The sequence below is a fragment of the Perissodus microlepis genome, chromosome 20 (assembly GCF_051167445.1).
Source record: "Perissodus microlepis isolate ML-2025 ecotype Zambia chromosome 20, ASM5116744v1, whole genome shotgun sequence".
In the NCBI taxonomy this organism is placed as follows: Eukaryota; Metazoa; Chordata; class Actinopteri; order Cichliformes; family Cichlidae; genus Perissodus; species Perissodus microlepis.
The window spans coordinates 9,196,272-9,216,321 of record NC_140480.1 but is presented as its reverse complement, the minus strand read 5'-3'; the positions used below and the strand labels follow the sequence as shown (position 1 = coordinate 9,216,321).

The window sequence follows — 20,050 nt, the reverse complement described above, 5'->3', positions numbered from 1 at the left end:
TGGTAGAGCGCTTGCTTAGCACGCGAGAGGTAGCAGCATCGATGCCCGCATCCTCCACATGCTTCATTCTTTGCAAAACAAAAACATTCCGCTATTATAGTTCTCTATCATTATGTTATAGTAGATGAAACTTGCATAAATAATTTAACTTTATTTTATCATAAGTGAGCTATGACCGCTGTTGTGTTATAATGTCACAACATGTTGGGGGATTAACTCAATCCCCCTACCTCTTGCTTAGCACGCGAGTAGTAGTGGAATTGATGCCTGCATCCTCCACATGCTTTAGTCGTGCAGCGTGAGAGACAATTAATGTAAGTTTAATTCATAATAAGTGAGCTGTGTGGTACGGGTGACATGGATCTCATTGTGTTTGACCTTCCGTTGAGCTTTTTGTGAATGCAGATTATGTAGAAGTGTAAACATCCACCGTCTTGGACTGAACTGAAAGTGAATGTAAAATCGAACAGCATAGTGGTCCAGTCCAGTGGTCAGCGCTGTTGCCTCACAGCATGATGGTCCTGGGTTTGGGTCTACCATTTGGTAGGTGCCTTTATAAGAGGAGTTTGGATGTTTCTATAACTTTATTTTGCACTTGTACTTACAGTACAGGCACTTACAGCTTACAGTTTTGGATTAAAAAAATTAGTATATTACACTGGCATTATTGCATCCCCTCTGTGACTGCTCTTGTATAAGATATATAGAAAATAACTCATAGGCTTCCTCTAACGCTGACCTATTTTCTGTTTTTCTATTTTGTTTTACACACACAGACACAGGAATCTACATCATTAATCTCAGCACATCCAGATTCTGCAGTGCTCCCAAATGTTTGTTAAATCCGTTCATTAGTTTGAGCCAACCCTCTACTGCTAGGTTTAACTTTTCAAAGTCAGAGAAAAACATGTGGCAAACTTAGATGTTTTGGCCTATTGTAATCCCACAGCCTGAGCTGGTATGATTAACAAGGAATCAAACAGCCCTGAAGTTAAAGCTAAACCTTATTTTGACTCTTGCATGGGGATTTTGAGCTCAGTTCAACTGTGTTTTAAGGATAATCCACAGAATCAACTGATGTACTAAGTTGTGAAATGGGTAAATCTATACTTGCTGAAATATTATTTAATTGGTTTATCTCCTATTATTTTTGCACTTTCACAAATTGTAGCTGTGGTTTAGAATTTGAAATGTATTCTTAGAGTGATCCCATGTTATTGCAATACAACAGTATTAGAATTTGGTCTTTGAACAACACCACAGCAGATTTTAAAGCAGTTGAGACATGATTGTTGCGCAGACTGTAATTAACGAAATAAAGCATCAACAGTTTAAGAGTTACAGCAACTTTTGCACAACTACTCCATTTACTCAGGTTTGGAGAGATCGAGGAAACGTCTCTAATACTCAGATGCAAATTTCTTGCACTCTGTGCCTGGCTGAACTATGGGACCCATGGATAACATCGAATGATTAGTTTAATGCTCTACCAGGATTTCAGTTTCTGCTTGTTTGTGGGTGTTTTTTACCTTCACAAATTATGCTCAGTTGCCCTTTTTTATAACTTAATAAGTTTGGGTTTTGTTTTGCTTATACCTTTTTGGGCAGCTATAAAATTGAATTCAACACTTGCAGACAACACTTGGAAGTCTAAACTTTAGTCTTGTATATTACTTCCCTTTAAATTGTGGCAGAATGGAGTAAACATTAAAAATCTTAATAGACCTGTCTGTAAGTACTTGGTGTTCATACAAACATATAATAGACAGTTTGGAGTTATTCTCATCAAATCCGCATACATCAGTGACCCTGCAAACCAGGGCAAAAAAACCGGCAATATGTAATGTTTTATACCAGAAGAAAACTTAATATTGATTATCTGGTATGCAAACCTAAGAAGAATTTCCCTTTAATAATATCATGCACATACTGTGTATAAGAGTGTCTGTGTTAAGGAAAGAAAGTAAAAAGAGACCATAACATTACAGTTTAAATCATTAACAGAATTAAATCATTTGTTTGAATGAAAGAAAACAGATTGTAATCTAGATATTGGAGTATCTAAATAAATTATCCACTAAAAAAAAATCACTACCCCACACTACCATATGTTTGGTCAAAACAGGAAGTGGTTCCTTTGTTCTCGAATGTTGCTATAAAGAGGTCACTTCCTGTTTCTCCAGGACTGCTGGTGCTTGTTCTCTACTTTGTTTTTGCTCTTAGAGGACGTGTAGATGGAGGAAGAGGTAGTAAATCAGACTGAAAGGTATACCAAGGCAGATCAAGGATCTTAAATGATGGTACACAGGAACAGAAGTAATAAGGTGCCATATGGATGGCTGCATTAACCCTCTACAGCACAGCGTTGCCCCAAGGCAACAGAAAGTTTTTTTTTTAACCCTCATGCCCAGTACACGTAAACTGAAATGCTGCCAACAAATCAGGGTGTTTGGAAAAGTCTAAAACTTCAGTCCAATGCTGTGTTTGAGTCACTATCAAGCATGATTTGAAGGTGGGGCATCCTTTTCTGGCACATGGTCCTAGGACTGCATGGTGTCAGATGAAGGTAAGAACGTTTGCCCTATCATGTTTAAAATGACATAAACTGGAAGTTAAAAACTACATGTGAGTGTAAGAAGATGCAGAGAGGGTTTTATTATGTTAGGTTTTATTAAGTGTTTTAAATTTTACATTCTCAGAAATCCAGTTTTTCTTTTCGTGGTGCGATAAGGGGTACTTTTTAAAGAGACTTTGGTAACAGTGTGTTCGTATGTAATTATATGTTATTTCATGTATTTGTGCACATTTCACATGTTGCTAATGTGATCCTTCTTGCACGGTAAGAGACAATCAAACATTTCCTCCAAGTGGAAATTTGGCCCTAAATACAAAATTGCACAAAGTCTGTGCAAATCCAAAAACGAAGCAAGAGGAGAGGGCGAGCTAGTGGTGGGATATGTCAAAAGTATGAAGAGAAGAGGAAGAAGCAAAGACCCACAGCTTCCATTCCAAATCAGTATGTCATCTTGGAAAATAGAATATAATTTATCACTTTGGCCAACAATAAGTTACAACCCAACTGGTCGCGGCAGATGGCTGTCCCCCCTGAATCTGGTTCTGTCATGGTCCCAATGTTTTGAATTTATGTTGTTGTTGTTGTTGTTACTAATAATCTGTAGTTTCATCATGGTTCATGTCTACTAGTGTTTTGGTTTCTGTGCTCCTCATTTCACTCTTGCCTCTGTGCCGGTTGTATTTCCTGTTTTACTTTGAAGGTCCAGGTCTCATGTCAGTGTATTCTGTTTCGCTCTCCTCTGTCTTGTCTGCATAATTGGTGTCAGCCATGTCTCCCAGCTGTTTCCTCTTTACCCTGTTCACCTCTTATATTTAGTGTCTTGGTCTTCTAATGCTCGGTGTCTTGTTGTATCCTCTCCATGCTCTTTTTCTCCCTTTGTGTCCTGGTAATATTCTAGTGCCTAGTTCCTGCTTTTGTTCCCTTGAGTCTCCTAGTTTTAGATTCCAGTGTCCAGTTTAGTGTTTAGTTTCGCATTTGTGATTTTGGTTCGTTTTGTGATGTTTATTTCTTTAAAGAGTGTTCCCAACAATAAAGATGCGGTTTAAGTTCAACTTTCCATTTTTGGGCCCATGTTTGAGTCCTTCACTGAGAAACTGCGAGGGAGAATCTCTTTCTTGCTGACATAGCCATTTAACCCTCACTCTGTTTTATGCGCTCTTCTGCAAGCTGATCATAATAATAATAATTCATGGTATCTTGTCAGTGTGTGCATAAAATGTGTCTTTTTTTCAGTGATTGTGTATTGGTATAAATAAGCTAGTGTGGATCGAAGTTGTGAAGGCAGAAGTTGTAGTAGCACCTTTTGGCCACTACATAAATATCTCTGCGCACCCGACTGCCCCTGGGGAGGGAGTCTGAGGAAAACCTGATGAAGAACCAAAATGCTGGTGGTGGACTGAACATGCAGTGCTGTCTGATACAGACTACCAATCCCCCAATCACAGTCAAGCATCACTACCACCGTCTCCCTCCAGTTAATGCAATCTAGTAGTGACCAAACTAAAGGGGATTTGATGTGTCACCACGCTAAACTGTAATACATGGAACACCTGCCTGCTAAATGTGCACGTTAACATTATTCTTGTGAGCATGAAAGTGTGCTGATGTTATTAGTGCACTCAAAGCGTAATTGTTCCTATATAGAGCCTCACAGGGATCCTACAGGAAACACTCTTTCTTCCTTACTCCCACTCACGATCTTCTTTTGCAAAGCTGTAGGCAGCCCGAGAGTCCATCTTCGATCACTTTCCTCTGCTTTAGTCGTACAAACAAGACTCTGTTGGATTAGATTGTTTCACACATTGTTGAGGAGCTTTTTACTCTTTGTTGTTCCTCTTCCATTCCTTGGAGATATTTTCTTCTTCCTATCCTTCTGATCACTTTCACATTTCATTCGATCTTATTTCCTTCCAACCTACACAGTGTTATTGTCACTCAGAGCCACATGGGGGTTTAAAGACAAAGGAATAAAACTCTTATAGCTTCACACAAAACTAGATCAAATGCTATGTTGTTTAGCAAGCGATTTTGGCTGTTTTTACAGGGAGCAGGAAGTTAACTGCTGCCTAATTATTTTCCTGTATAATTCGAGCTTTCATATTGTCTCAACAAAACACCATCTGTCCAGTCCACCTAATCAGATGGAGCACTGCTAAAGCTCTTCTGCATTCCCTACCAGAGATGATAAATACTTATGAATTTAAGCATGTCAATAAGATCATTTTATTTTTCTTAGGTACACCTCTTCAATTCAGTTTTGTTTATATAACCTGCGTAAAAAAACAAGAAGCCCAGTTTATGTCATACAATGATCAGACTTCCTGATAGTGTTGAGAGGAATGCAACAGTAACTCAAACAAGCACTTACAACCAAGGCATGTAGAAAAGCTCTAAAGGCATGATAAGAACATTAAAGCAGATGGGCTGCAGCAGCAAATGACCTCACTGGTTGTCACGTCTGACAGCTAAGAACAAGAAACTGAGGCTACAGTGTGCATGGGATCCCCCAAAAAGTGGACAATGGAAAATAGGAAAAACATGATCTCCAGTTCTGCTGCAACATTTGGATAAGTAGGATCACAATTTGGCATGAACAACATAAAATGAATTAAATGACCCTTGTATCAATGATTTGGCTTGTTAGTGGTGGTGTAATGGTATGGAGGATTTTCCTCCTTAGTACTCAGAAGGGGTTCAAATCAGTACTAGCAAGATATAACTAATGAAGTGGCCAGTGAGTGTATGTATATATATGCATGCTTCTGGACATTTATGGCCAGTGTGGTCAGATGAAATAGCACTTGATAACTTTGAGGCAAAGCCGGTGTTGTGCCATTTTGAAAAATACACAATAACAACAATATAGTGTCATTTATGTGCTAAACTCAAGATACTGTGAGGGGTTCAAAGTTTCACATTACCCTTTCTGCTTCTGTAAATTCTTAAAATATTTGTTTGGAAAATCTTTTAATTAGATTTTTTTAATTTTTCAATTTGAATTCTTACTCCTAGAATTGCAATAAACAAGTACAATTCTTATATCAGGTCCAGTCATTCAAGTAAACCAGGAGTGCAGTTCATTAAAAACAAACCACTAAAATTAAATGGACCTTACCTATAGACATTAGTTTCCTGGTGTAGAATTGACAAAAGCTGCAGCAGTGAGCATTTATAAGACATCTTATAAATCTTGATGCAGGCAAGATGCAATGCAGGCATCTTGATGTCTTTGACACTGGTGCCTGCATTGCATGATCTGACCTTAACTTGGTTTAATTTGCCTAAACTTAAACAAACTGAGATGGAAAGATCCACTTGATGTGAAACTACTTCTGTCTCACTTGACTACCGGCAACTGAGTTTGTGTCAGTGAAACACTGCAGAAGTCAAAATGTGTATACAAAAAAATAAATAAAAAATGTACACACGACAAGAGAACAGCTCCTTTAAAATTCAACAAACATTTATTTGTGAAGTCTGTGACAAACAGGAGGCAGTTTTAATGTCATGTTTTACAAGCTACACTGGTTGGATAAAACAAAAAAAATCACCAACCCCTTTAAAAATCAACTTGGATCAAATTTTCTCATCTTCCTATTAATGTTTGCTGCCACATTTTATTCTCCATCAGCTTGAAAATGCTTCTATGTACAGAAGAAATGCTCAAGTGTGGCCTATAAAGGGAGAGAGCTACATACGTCCACAGTGACCTGGCTCAGATCAGCTGTTGATATTCAGCTTTTCTCAAAAAAAAAGAAAGAAAAAGAAGTAAGGACAGAGTACAGACCTTTCTTTTCAAGTTGCAATACAAGGGACATGTTTTCTTACTGTGTACTCATTTTATTTTGCTTTCATAGCATTCCCCTTTTATTTAAGAATCAAGCAGTATTAAAAAAAGACAAGAGTATAGGCTATATAAAGCGAATATACAGGCAGTCTCTAGGTAATAGTTTAGCCAACATTATGAACAGCTTAATATTCACGTATAGATTCCCAGCATGTAATGATCATAAGAACAGATGGTACAGATTAAATGGAAACAGATTAAAAAAGCTGGGGAAAAAACAAACACGTTGCTTTGACAGGCTTACAGACACACAGGGAACAATAAGACTTGCAGTTTGCATCATGCAACCTGTAAGAAGTCATCTGTCAATGGCTGGTGATGTGTGACCTGCAAATCTGTTCTGTAGTGGCTGAAATGCCTCATGCTTATAACCTGAGGGGGTGGAGCATAAGGAACACCTGATTGGCAGGTGAGAAGGCTGGAGAGGCAGAAACAACTGACTGAGGAGGTCAGAGTCAGAGAAACTGGAGACGTTTCATTTTTTCATGGGACAGTTGACTTCAAAATGAAATTCACATCTGGCCAGTGGAACCAGAGGAAATAGTTCCAAGTAGTTCCTGCCGGAAGTTATTTATTTATTTGAGTAACCCACAAATGATTAATGAAAAGAGACATTTATGCATTTATGACAAGTTTTTCCAATCATAATTTGTCTCTTTAAGCACCACAAGAGAAGAAAATTTATTTTTTTATCATATTTAACATAAGGCAGAAGACATTTCTCCAAATCTTACAATAAGTTACAATGAAATAATCTAGGCAGGCCAGAGGTAAAATATATTCATTTCATTTTGCGGTGAACAGTTCTGCTCATAGAAAACCAGTTCGTAGTAAATGTCATCTAATATTCATGTCCAGCTCTGACATCCTGCATCTTGTATTTGTTCTAATAAAAATCAAATACAATAGCAAAAATATGAAAATACAATAAGTTATTATCATGGTTTAAATTAACACAAACCAATTAATTTGTTTGCATTTTTGTGAAAAACATAAAACTCCAGTAGTCCCTGTTGTTTGGCGAATGCAGCAACGTGGCAGTTATATGCACGTGCTTTGAAGATGTGCCAGGACGTCATGCTGCCCGTCAAAAAAAACATTGAACTAAAATGTAAATTGGTCCACATTATCATTCAGCTGTAGGTCTGCACACAAAAACCCCTCCTAAGGCTGCGTGTCATTTAGAAACTGCCGGACATGAATGCGCAAGATGATAAATTCAGACGATTAACCTAAAGTCCAGGTGTAACTATGTGTGGCGTCATCATACAGAACGTACTTAGGTGGAGCCAGACATTTGCAGAAAAATAAGCCTTAATTGAACCGAGACATCTTTGTAGAGGAAAGGCACTAAAGTTACCTTCTTGTGGACAGTGAGCGTATAAGACAATGAGACTATAAGGCTAAAATGTCCAATGATGATCAATATGTTGAAGAAACCCGAATCAAAGTGTTTAATGACACGTGTCAGAGGTAGAACAGATCCCGGTAAACTTTCCATCTAGAAATTTTGTTTCATGTGTGTCATCATGAGTTTCAAAATAAAAGCTTTAGCGTTATTTCAGTAAAGAACAAAGTCTTCCGTCCTGCTTACGGCATCCATGGCACTTTCACCTTTTTACGTGCTGGAATCTGAAATTCAGTGGAAAAGGTTTCGAGAACCGATCCAAGACCGTGATTGATTTTATAGCTGTGGAGTATGTCTAAAAAAAAAAAAAGATATAGTGGCAAAGTCTCATATTAGTGCAGGATAATAGTTCCTTTGTGGTTTGAGCCTATTCATTCTAGTGTTTAGTGGGGGAGACTGTGGGATGACTTAAGCACTGGTTTGTGGCCGTTTCAGACATGCCACGGAGATTAATTTCCGACTTAGTCTGCTCCTGTTAGATTCTCCACAGTGTAAGAGCTTCTGCCTTTTTAATGGATACACAGACCTCTCGTATGAGGAGCTCACTGAATGGAAAAGAAGCGCAGCAGTTTTATCAATGCTCATCATTACTAATATGTCTACACAGTCATCAGTGTAGTTAGCGGGTACAATAGCTAGTCACTTGACTGCTAACTTAGTCACAAATGTGTCAAAGCCAGTTTTAAGCATATTTAACCTCATGACTGGAAAAAAATGTAATACAGGACTTCGATAGATAGTTGCACGAACCTCACTTTCTTGCCATTCGGAGCCTGTGGTATCTATTTAATATGTCACAAGTCTTTCCAGTATTTATTTATCATTCTTGGTCATGTTTCTGATCAACAGCACCAGTATCTTTCCTTTTTAGGCCTTGCTCCCTTTCTTTTGCTTTTCTCTTATTAAGAATATGTTTTAGGATTCAGTTCATTTCCTGTATGTGCTTCATAGACGTAAAATGACAGCGTGAGGGAGAGTAGGTCTACAGCAGTTCAGTTATTCTTTTATAATGAAGAGTCAGCATCGGCAGTTGGCCAGACGTTTATGCTAAAAATTGCTGTTGGCACACATTTCCACTATCAGTGCATCCTTCCTGCAAAGCCTTAAATTATGGAAATGTCACGGAATGTCGAAAAGGCTTGACTTTTCAGTGCACTTGGATGCACGGGGTTATTAGTTTTCAGTGGTTTATCCAATGAGACTGCTTGGGTAGGACTGCATGTTGTGTAATGCTGTGGTTAAAAAGGAAAAAAAATCAGTCTAGCCTTGTGGTAATTGGGTCCGTAGCTTTTGAAGCAGCGCCTGCTTTCATGCAGTTGGGTTTGTACCAGTTGTGAGGGTTGGAGAGGAGACAGCAACATTTAGACTGTGGGTTTTCTTCGGTGTGTTATTTAAACACACGCACTGTTTGTGTAATGCCCTATTTTAAACTGCTGAGTCATTAGAAGCCGAGAAACGCTGGTCTACTGCTCAAACATGAAGTGAAAGAGACGTTAGAATAGATGGATAGAAAACTGAGTGGACTGCCTTGTCAAAGGGCAGCAAGTCCAGAGCAGACTTTACACTGACTGAGTAGCACCATGACAGAAAGACTAGAAACCGGCAAAATTTCAGTAAAACATCCATAAAAATAAACATAACTAAAGAAAAATAATTTACTCTCCATACAGCGCAGATAACCCTTGATATAAAAGTTCTGCTCTTACATCTGTTTAAGTACTTTATGCATTGTAATTACATGCATAAAAACAACCCTATTCATTTAAAAAAGGCCTGCTGGGTTTGCAGTTTTCTTTAACAGAGTCCAGTTTTGGTGTGAGCTGACTATTAATAAGTGATCTGACAGGCACTTTGAATATCTGTTTATTGATTGAAAAAAGAAAGACATGGCAAAAAAAAAAAAAACAACCCAGAGATAAAAGCCAAAAAACCAAAATGTTATTCAAAACCCTGCCAAATATGTTTATGATTAAATTACATTATTTTCTAATGTTCAATCCACTAAAAAGTATCACTCCTTGATATTTCTGTTGCGAATGAAGGATGCAAATATATCCTTCAGAAATATATTTTACATTGTTGTAACTGTCAGTTAGGGGGAAAAAGGTGATATATGTATAAATTAATAATATATCTTTAAATTTAAAAAAATCGAATACTAAATAAATAAAACAAATCTTTGAAATTATTTCATGATGAGTAAAAAATGTCAGTGCTGCTGATAGTTTGTTGTTTACAAAACTGCATTTATGCTACATTTTTAAAAAACGTGTATGGGTTTCTACACTGCGTCACCAGTGCAGCCTTACAATGCAATGTAGGCATGTGTCAGAGAGCAAAGGAGGTTAAGGGTATTTTAAAACATCTGCCCTTCACCAGAAAGGGATTTATGAACTAATAAACCAGAAAACATGACAGCCACACACTTCTAGCATGACCTCAAATAAAAAAACGGAATGCAGAAAAGACAGTGAGCAGTTTGAGCCCAGCTACACTGTTTCACTGATTCTTTAGTCTACTGTTGAAGCTGCTTCAATATCACGTTTTTAAAGATTTATCGAAAGGTTCCTTCCAAAACCCAGCAGTTAGTATATGGATGGATTGGATTTGCTTTGCTAGGAAAATGGAATGCATTTAATGTGATGGTTTTGCCTCCGTCTGTGGCCTATTAGCTCCGAATATAGGTGTAAAAAGGTCAATTGTAATTGGTGCATTTCTATCTGATGCCATGCTCTTAGACTTTGGAATGGTCCCCAGTTAGTGTAACCAACTGAAATGTGTTGGGAAAGTGTGCTGTAGGACTGGACACCATGTCTTCATCACACCATCACTGAAAGGTTAAAGGAGGAATCTTGACATCAGCGAAGGTAGATCTCGATAATAAGAAACAGGCACTTTTTTTGCCTGCGGAAAAAGAGTCAAACCAAATGATAATTTCCCAACTGGACTGTGGAGAATAACCTACGCTAATCTATGAGGTTTAAATTATGGCTACAATGCCAGAAAATCTCTTCGTATTTGTGGCCAAAGTTCTTTTGGAAACCAAGCCTAAGAGTATTTTTGTTGCTTAGGTTTGCTAAGAAACAAAAAATAGTAGGAGGTCGTCTCTGAAATCACTTATAGCAAGAAGTTTCTAGCAATAAGTGCGGTCATGCTGAGATATGCAGCCCAACAGTCTTTAAGTTCTTCCTTTAGGAAGGAAACGCCGTAAACGAGTTCTCGACTTAAAACAGATGCAGAATTTTTTTTAGATCCATGTTGGAGACACTCGCTGGAATGTTACCGTGCTAATCAATCTAAGCGGGATAATTTCATGTGTTTATGACAAGGTTCGGTGAGTAACTGTCTCTGCAGGTACCATCTCTGGAGAAATCACAGCTCTTAACCAGATTGCATCTTGGAGACTGATGGTTTCAGAGTTATGCAGAATATCTCTGTGAAGAATATCTTGTCTATGGTTGTATGTCTCCTACAGAAACATCCGCACTTTCATTCCATATTTTCTTAACCTTGATTGTTTTTATATCTTAATGGCTGCTTGCTCAACAGCACGGTGGCAGGTTGATGTCATCAAGTTGGATCTTCCATTCTGTTGTAGTACCTGTCATTGTGCAAATCTGATGGGGTGTTTAGTAGCTCCAGTCCTGACATCTTTGTTTTATTTTGTAGCGTCTCTTTAGGTCATCGTTAGTTCAGTTATGTATGAAAGCATGTGTCTTTTCTGCTCTGCTGGTAGCTTGTATTGTTTAGATCTGATTAGGAGTTTTAGTCCCCCTGTCCTTGGCATTAGAATGGTACAGTCCAAGACAACTGATGCATTGCTCGGTGTGTTTGTGTGATTTCTTTTATGTGCATGTGGCAGTAGGTTTTTTTCAGCAGTCTATGCAGTGTGCTATCAGTGTGTGTGTTACGTTTGGCAGTGTGCCTACATGGCAGGTTTTAGGGGTGTGTGATGTGACAACAGTGAGTGTTTTCATGGCAGTAGCGTCTGTGAAGAATCGTTGTTTGCTTTCTGTACGTATGCGTGCGGCAGAAGTGTTGTCACTCGTTGTTGCTGTCCGTCTTCTCCTCTGTTGTAGGCAAAGACTCTTGTGGACGGTGCTTGCAGTGACGAGTGGATGCTCTTGATGGTCTGGCAAAGCAGGCAGACTGGGCAGCGCAGTCGCAGGGTGCATCCTGGGAAATGGAAAGATTGGAAATGGAAGTGTTATTTCTCCAAACATGGAGGTATGAATGTTTTTCCTATTGCATGCTGTGCACAGTTTTTAATTAAGCTAAAGTGTTAAAACTGTACCGAGGCAAATTTAGCCTTGTGTCGATTGCATGTTTCCGAAAAAAAATATTGGGGTTTGGAAATTAAACGAAGAAGAAAAAAACAACATTGAAACTTTGAGCTTTTATTATTGGTCTAAAACAAGCAACACCAAGGTATCCTACATGGACCTCACCTCTGTCCCTGATCCAGCAGCAACGGCGTTGCTCATGGTTTCCTTGCCTCCTCCCATGATGCTGATCATCTCCTCCCCAGCTGTCTGTCTCATAAACCTCTTATTAACGATTCTGGTCACGCTGTCGTTGCCTCCACCCAACCCAGCCAGCGTGCCAAGTCCCCCAACAGCCATCGACACGCACTCTGGCTTGGGCTCATCAACGCTGCTGAAACCCGGCAAGACACCCAAACTTCCAAGGTTGCCGAGAGATTCTCTTTGGGCGCTTTCCCCAGACAGGGGGGCTCCTCCAGGGCCACGGCTGCTGCAGACATTCCTGAAGAATTCCTGGACCACGCCACTGTACCGCTGAGAACTGGGGTCTGATCCACACACCGCCACCCCCGAGGGTTTTCCTGCGGCAGGAAGGTGCCGAGCTGGGCTGGCAGTCTGGCTTGGTCCTGACGCAAAGTGAGATCAACAATGGGTATGTCACTAAACAGGATCAGCTGATAGCTAGAAGCGTGCTTGATATTAAAAACATTTTCAAGATGTGATGAGCAGGAATTACTACTCACAACAAAAGGTTGTGCACTCCTTTTCCTTTCTAGTAATACATTTATACAAACGTTAACATCTCTTCCTAGACATAGAAGGTTCATGTTTCACACTTGAGGTTTTCCTTCCTTGCATACTGTTTTTTTTTTTTTTTTTAACATTTCTGTTTAATATTATTACAGGTGACTATTGTCTATCTTGCCTCTTTCCTGCAGTGGATGTTTGCTGAGTTACTTTTTAACAAGCTACAGTGTGCTCATGTGCTCACTTTAGATAAGAAGGAGACCTACAAGGGAAGCAGCTCGGTTTGGGACTTTCCGTGCAGTGGAAATGTTAGCTGGGAAAGTTCTGGGAAGAAGCTGCTCTTTAAAACGTTTGCTGTTAGCAAATACACGCCTTCTCTGAATAACGGCTTTGAGGGAGTTAAGTTCTAACTTAACAGATGTTTTTATGGACTGAGTGTTACGTACTTATGATTCAAAATATCAGTCTTTCAAAATATATGGCTCCCCTCCTTGAGCGAGAAGCTTCTTCCTGTTAAAAGGGAGTTTTTCTTTGCCACTGTTGCCAAGTATTTGCTTAATGGCAACTGGAGCATTTCTCTCTATTGTTATATTGTAAAGTCTTTCTGTGTAAATTTCCCTGAGATAATGTATGATGTAACAAGTGACGAGGAAAAAACAGGCAAAAAATTAAAAAAAAAATTAAAAATTTTTTAAAACTGCACTCATGTTAGCAGAGTTTACTCTTACTATTTCTCATTTGTGCTTTTTCTACTGTGAAAGACATAAAATATCTTTTGATGCAGCTTAACAACCAGCTGGTACTCCTGCTTTCTCTGACATCTCAATCTGTTCACAAAACTGTATTAATTTGGTTTTACAGTAAAACTAAAAGTTAACAAGACTACATAACCCTGTGTCCTTTTTTTAAAGTGACTGTTTTTATTGGCACTTAATACTTCTGACCATCACAGAGTTGATGTATGTGTAGGTTTGTTAAGCGCTTACCTACGTCACCCCTCCACAGGGACTCTGTGCTCCCAGTGTGTTCCACGACACTGAATAGGCTGGAGAGGCCATCAGTGAGGCCGCTCAGGACGGGGCTGTCCCGGGTGGTGGTGGAGCGAGCCCAGGCTGAGCCTCCACCACCACCAATGGGTCTCTGCTGGAGGCTCCATAGACTGCGGTCTCTGGAGGAGGAAGCCCCATCCAGTCTGGAGGTAGAGCCTAAAAACAAGGCAACAATGTTAGTCATCTCAAAACTTGAAAAGTGTACATAAATAATCATCATCATCAGATTGTGGATACAAGCGGCGGAAATGGGCTTCCTCCGAAGGGTGGCTGGCGTCTCCCTTAGAGATAGGGTGAGAAGTTCGGCCATTCGAGAGGGGCTCAGAGTAGAGCCGCTGCTCCTTCACATCCAAAGGAGCCAGTTGAGGTGATTCGGGCATCTGGTAAGGATGCCTCCTGGGTGAGGTGTTCCGGGCATGTCCCACTGGGAGGAGGACCCAGTGCAGACCCAAGACATGCTGTCGAGATTATATCTCTCGGCAGGCCTGGGAACGCCTTGGTGTTCCCCTGGACAAGCTGGAGGAGGTGGCTGGGTAGAGGGAGGTCTGGGCTGCTGCCCCTGCGACCCGGATAAGAAGATGGAAGAAGATGGATGGATGGATGGACATTAATAATCATAAAACAAATTTACCAGAAGACACTCTGCGTTGTAGTTTTGGTGATCCGTATTTGGGCGAGCAGCACGGCCTCTCGATGCGGCTGTGAACTTTATCGAGTGATGTGGATATCTGCCGAGTTCTTGCGGATGCCAAAGAGGAAGTGGCTCCTGAAGAGGGACGAGGAGACCAGACTTTGGAATGTAACCCGGTGCCTCTGCTGCTGGGAAGGTTCTCGGTTTGAAGACCAATGCTGACGTATTGGGTTGCAGTCTGTGTGGACCTGGTGGACACAGCGACTGCCTGTGTGGAGAAAATAAATATTTATTGATAACAAGCAAAAAAGTGAACCCCTATTGAAATCAAAAAACAAACTTGTTTTCCTTTTAATAACTAACTGAGAACCTTAATAAAAAGCATTACCTGACTCCCAGGTTCCTTGCCAGATTTTCTCTCCAAAGATGAAGAGCGAATGGCCTGTCGAACACAGTTGGTCATTTCCTTCATGTCGTCACTTAAATTGGCTGAAATCTCTCCGATCTCCAGGGTGTGATAAGGAGAAGAGGGCGACATCCCATCAACCACATTGTTAGCCGAGCCGCTAACCGTGTTACTGATGACGCTGGGCATCGATCTGGCAATACAGCTGCTTCTGCTCTCCAACAGCTCCCTGTGCTGGTTGGACAGGGAGCTCAGCCACTGCTCATAGGAGGACGAAAAGGAGGATGCAGGTTGACGCTGAATGTCCAGGGTTTCCACTGCAGCTACGCCAGCATCTGAGCCATTCACCTCCAGCAAGAAGCTCCCATTCTGAGTGTGCTCTGGCTCTTCGGCCTCCTGGTTCCTTCTCCAGTGATCAGTGCGTCTCACGGTGGGAGGGCTGTAGTATATCCGGATGCCGGTGCGGTCTGGAGCAGTGTAGCTCCTCTGCACAGGCTCCAAGTCCAGCTGTGATCCTACTCGACTGCAGGAGCCACTGGGACCATCCCATGTTTTACAGGTGTCAACAATCTTAGGGGTCTGAAACAAGAGACAAGAGAATAATAAGACAACTTTCTACTTACTTGGCTAAAACATTACAATATATACAGCTAATTAGGTAAATATAGTAAATAATATACTATAAGCTCCATAGCTCTGTATAAATAAGCTGTTAACCTCATTGGTTAGGCAGGTCCAATTTTTTCTGGTGTTGTCGCCCAGATCAGAGGGAATGAAAAGAGGCGGGGCAGCAAGCTGTATTTTCTCCCCCTGATTGGCTGTTCCGTTGACCTCCGAGCACTCCAGCTCTAACGTGGACTTGATCCTTTTCACCAATGAGCTGATGAGACAAGAGAACTTATGCTTAGCTATCAAGATAACACACTGATATCATTTTTTTTTAAATTACTAGAGTAATGGGCTAAAATTGATGATCTAGCTGAAATTGATCTATTATTGTTACCTTGGTGACCCTGTTCCGTTAGCAACAACTGAGTCCGGAGACGATTCACCGCTCGGTGGCTTCGACTTTAAGAAGAAAGGAGATCCAGGCTGTCAGTGAAAAGGAACTCGCTGGATCTGCTTTTTTAAGAGCTTATTAGCCTTTAAATAACCTGCATCATCTACACAAATTATTCCTGTAACATTCTTTATTTATAGTTTTTTTTCACACCCCAAAAGACATCAATAGGTTATTCTGACAGGAGAAAGCGGAGACCTTGTCTGGTATAATATGTCTGTGGCAAAGTGTATCCAAACACACATACACACACACAGAAGGTAATGCTGAGTCAGTGTGTTTTACACTTGAGGAGTGATCTCACACTCAGGAGCTAATACACCATGGGTAAGATAAAAATGAGAGACAGTGGGAGGAAGGAAAAAAGGACTTCTGCAGGTGATGTGTTGTACAGATGTACCGGTGGATTTTCACTTTCAGCTGCAAGGCAGGGAAAACCAAATATATTTCTAAATATATAAATAATATGTGATTCTAAGAGGACTTAATTATCATGTAATGTTAAAAAGAATCCTAGTAATCGTTACAGAAACTGGCCTAAAGGCGGCACTGAAACCAAATGTGAGAAATCTGTGAAAGCTCTGACACTGTAACACAAGCATGTGAGGTCTGCGTTTGACAGAGTGCGACACAGACACACAAATGTGCACACACACTGAGGAGATTTAGACAAAGGCATGTAAAAAAAATAAAACAAAAAGACAAGTTGTGTCCTTTCCAAAACGCCATGTTTCAAATAAAATAGGATCACTCGCTGTAGAGGAGGAATGAATACCAGGATGTTAGAAAGCAAAGAGAGCAAGAAAGAGTGGACACACCAGTTTAAACATCTAAAAAACAAAAAAGCAAAACAAAAAAAACTAAACACAGATGACAGGCTCCTGTCTGTGTGTCTGGATTTTAATTTCTGCCTGTGCGTTTGAAGAAAAGACCTTTAATGACCACTGATGCAATCCCCCATCATCCTTTCCCAGACATGCTGCAGGAGCTTGGCAGTGACTGCGCTGGTGTATAATCAGCAGATATGACTGACTATGTTTTCCCGGTGAGCTCAGCTCAACCACGGCAAGGCAGTCACACAAGTGAGGGTTCTCCTTACTCACATCATGACATTACCAGCTGTGTGGTTAAAGTCGGAATCAACCAAACTTGTCTGAGATAAAAATAACAACCCCAAAGATGCCAAATGTAGTCATCTAAACTTTAAGCCTCGGCGGTAAACATGACCTGCTCAGCATAAATGAGCGGACTTAGTTTCCGAAAGACATCTTTTTAAAACATTGATACCAAAAATAGAGCTGACAAGACATTTAAGCTGCTGCACAGCTTGCAAGAAAAACTGAAGTTCTTTGAGAAGTCGGAATAACAAGTAGGCAATAATCAATACTTCATCAGTGTACTCCTTATCTCTGACACGCACCTTCGTCCTTTTAGATTTTATCATCACAAGATAAGCTTTGACATTTCTCTCCCTAACACAAGCCCACCCATCATACCTTCCCCTGCTGCGCAGTGGCCTCTCTCAGTCGCTGCTCCCACTGAGCTCTCTCCTGGCTGAATCTCTCCAGCAGCTCCAGCTTCTCTCTGCCCCAGTTCCTCTCACCGATCTGGAGCTGATTGGTCCGCAGGTAGGTTAAAAGAGAAAGGCGAGAGGAGGTGGATGAGGAAACAAACTGGATGTGATGTTGAAATTATGTGAAAGTCTCCTTCTATTATTATTATCTTGCCTTTTACTTTGCAACCTAACTTGGTCACCGACTTTGCATACGAAAGTAGTTGTATAGATTATATTTAACATGCACACACTCACAGCAGCTGTGCTGTGCATTTGTGTATTACTGTGCAGATAAAGCAATAAAGCAACTAAGTAAATTTCAGAGGAAATAACAAATAACACTGATCTGTACACCAGTTAGAAAGAAAACAAAAGGAATATTAAATGGAAAATTAAATGATGTAATAACACTACTAATAATTATCCATATTTATTTATCTAAATAAGAATGTTTGCATTTCGTAGGGCTGCATCTCTCAAACTCCCTGCAAGGAAGAGATACAAGTGAAAGAAGGAGTGGTTGAGCCAAAGCAATCAGGGACTGAATCAGAGCCAATGATGAAGTCTGCCAGGAAGCTAATCATAGTCATATAGCTGAGGTTACATCCAATATTTTTCTTGTAATCCTTTATTGCGGAACCATCGCTCAACAATTTTCTCAGGCATTACCTGTTTAGTTAGGTCCATCACTGCTGCGTAGGATTCAGCCAGCAGATGCTGATGTTCTTCGCGTTCCCTCTTCAGTGCCACCTTTAGGTCTGGAGGGTCCAGTGCGTCAGTGGAGGACATGGCTGTTGCTGATTTGCTGGCTTTGGTCTCGAGCTGGAAAGTCAGAGGGAGACATAGTAAGCACCAAAATATGCTGATTTTCCTCAAAGTTCAGGGAAATAATAAAATGGCAATGGTGACTACTCCTTTTCTCAGTAACAATACACTCCAGAGCCGTTCAACACTCCATCCCGACTACGCTGGGATTTTCTGATAGCTTGCCTTCTTCCCATAGTGCATCATGGTGCCAGATGTTCACCAGGCAAGCATGGCAAAGCAGCTATCTGATGTAAAAGAAAATTTGCTTGATCAGACCAGATCACCTTATTCCATTGTGCCGTGGTCCGGTTCTGCCCATTGTTGGTGCTTTCGGCAGTAAAAAGAGGTCAGCATGGGCACCTTGACTGGCCTGTGGTCATGCAGACCCATAAACAACTAACTGTGATGCACTGTGTATTTTGACAGCTTTCTATCAAAACCTCTTTTTTGGCGATTTGAGCTACAGTGGCTCATCTGTTGGATGGGACCACATGGGCCAGCCTTTGCTCCCCACATGCATCTGTGAGCTCTGGGCACCTGTCAGTGATTCACCAAGAAGAAGCTATTTCTAGTAAGCTGCAAACAATGAAAATGACGATAGTCTGCTGCTTCCCCGAGTTCAAACTTTGTAACACACACAGTTAATGGTCTTTGTCAAGATTCAAACTGTGACTCATTTTGACCACACTGAGATTTGCAATTGGGAAGTTCCAGCGTGTCTCCATGTTTCATCCACCTCTATTTCTCCGTTGCCATCGCTTCTGTCAGAATTCCTCCCCGCTATTCATTCTCTCCTCCTCTCTAAAGCTTTCTCACCCCACTCCCCGTCTGCCTCACCTCTTCTCCCTCTCTCCACAGCTTTCTCACCCTCTATTTTGAGCTCTACCACCCCTTTTTTCACTCTCCATAAATCTGGCCTTCTGTCACGGAGCCTGTAGGTGGGATAGCTTGAAATTTTTATGAGCAGTCCTGCTTCTTCTTTTTCTCTGTCTGAGCCTCATAGCTCACCACACTGCCGGTCCCATCAGTTTGACATACAGGCGCACACACAAAACGCACCCACCCACACATCTCCGGACCTATCAATCCTCCTTCAATTCATCCGTTTATGGTGCTAATGGAACTGTCAGGCCATCGCACATGCTAAGCCCAACTCCATGTCTCCAACGCAAAGTAGTATTTCTTGTTAATGATGAAGACGGCCTAACGAGCCCCACGTCTTAACGAGGTTTACTACTGAGGCGGTGAGGGGGAGGCTATTTTACAGGATGACTGGCATTTACTGGTGCATCAGAGCCATCTGGTTCATGACTCGTTACCCACAAGTTAGCAAATTCAATTTATTCAACTAAAACTTTAATAATGAAACAGCAGAGTTGGTTTAATAATCAGAGAATGAGAGAGCTGCTCTCAGCCACTCCTTTATTCACAAGGGGTCCATGCAGCCGGTAGCTCTGCATGTTTAATTTAGAAGATTTCATTTATTTATTTTTTAGACCAGATGCAGCCCCAGAGGGATCAGTGCCTCCTCCCAGGATCACACCACATATGTTCTGCTTGGTAGGCAAATGTGTAAATCACTACATCGTGGTTTATTAACCAGAATCCCCCAAAATACTTCAGATCATACATAAAGAATCGTTTTTGGTATAAGATTGTTTACCTTCACATTTCACACATTCATCATGCAGCTTTTGAGCAGT

General features: G+C 40.7%; 1 protein-coding gene across 2 annotated transcripts in view; it reads right to left on the bottom strand.

The window, feature by feature from the left end:
• Window positions 1-6,020: 6,020 nt before the first annotated feature.
• mtcl2 (microtubule crosslinking factor 2) overlaps window positions 6,021-20,050 on the bottom strand; it is an 85,871-nt gene continuing 71,841 nt past the window's right edge. For both annotated transcript variants that reach the window (XM_084918218.1, XM_084918219.1), the window contains exons 16-24: window positions 18,210-18,362; window positions 17,482-17,598; window positions 15,929-15,993; window positions 15,643-15,805; window positions 14,908-15,504; window positions 14,520-14,787; window positions 13,826-14,044; window positions 12,279-12,718; window positions 6,021-12,006 (exon numbers count right to left, since the gene is read on the bottom strand). In XM_084918218.1, the coding sequence (XP_084774344.1) occupies window positions 11,872-12,006; window positions 12,279-12,718; window positions 13,826-14,044; window positions 14,520-14,787; window positions 14,908-15,504; window positions 15,643-15,805; window positions 15,929-15,993; window positions 17,482-17,598; window positions 18,210-18,362 (2,157 nt within the window). In that variant the 3' untranslated portion in view covers window positions 6,021-11,871. The remainder of the gene's footprint in view (window positions 12,007-12,278; window positions 12,719-13,825; window positions 14,045-14,519; window positions 14,788-14,907; window positions 15,505-15,642; window positions 15,806-15,928; window positions 15,994-17,481; window positions 17,599-18,209; window positions 18,363-20,050) is intronic.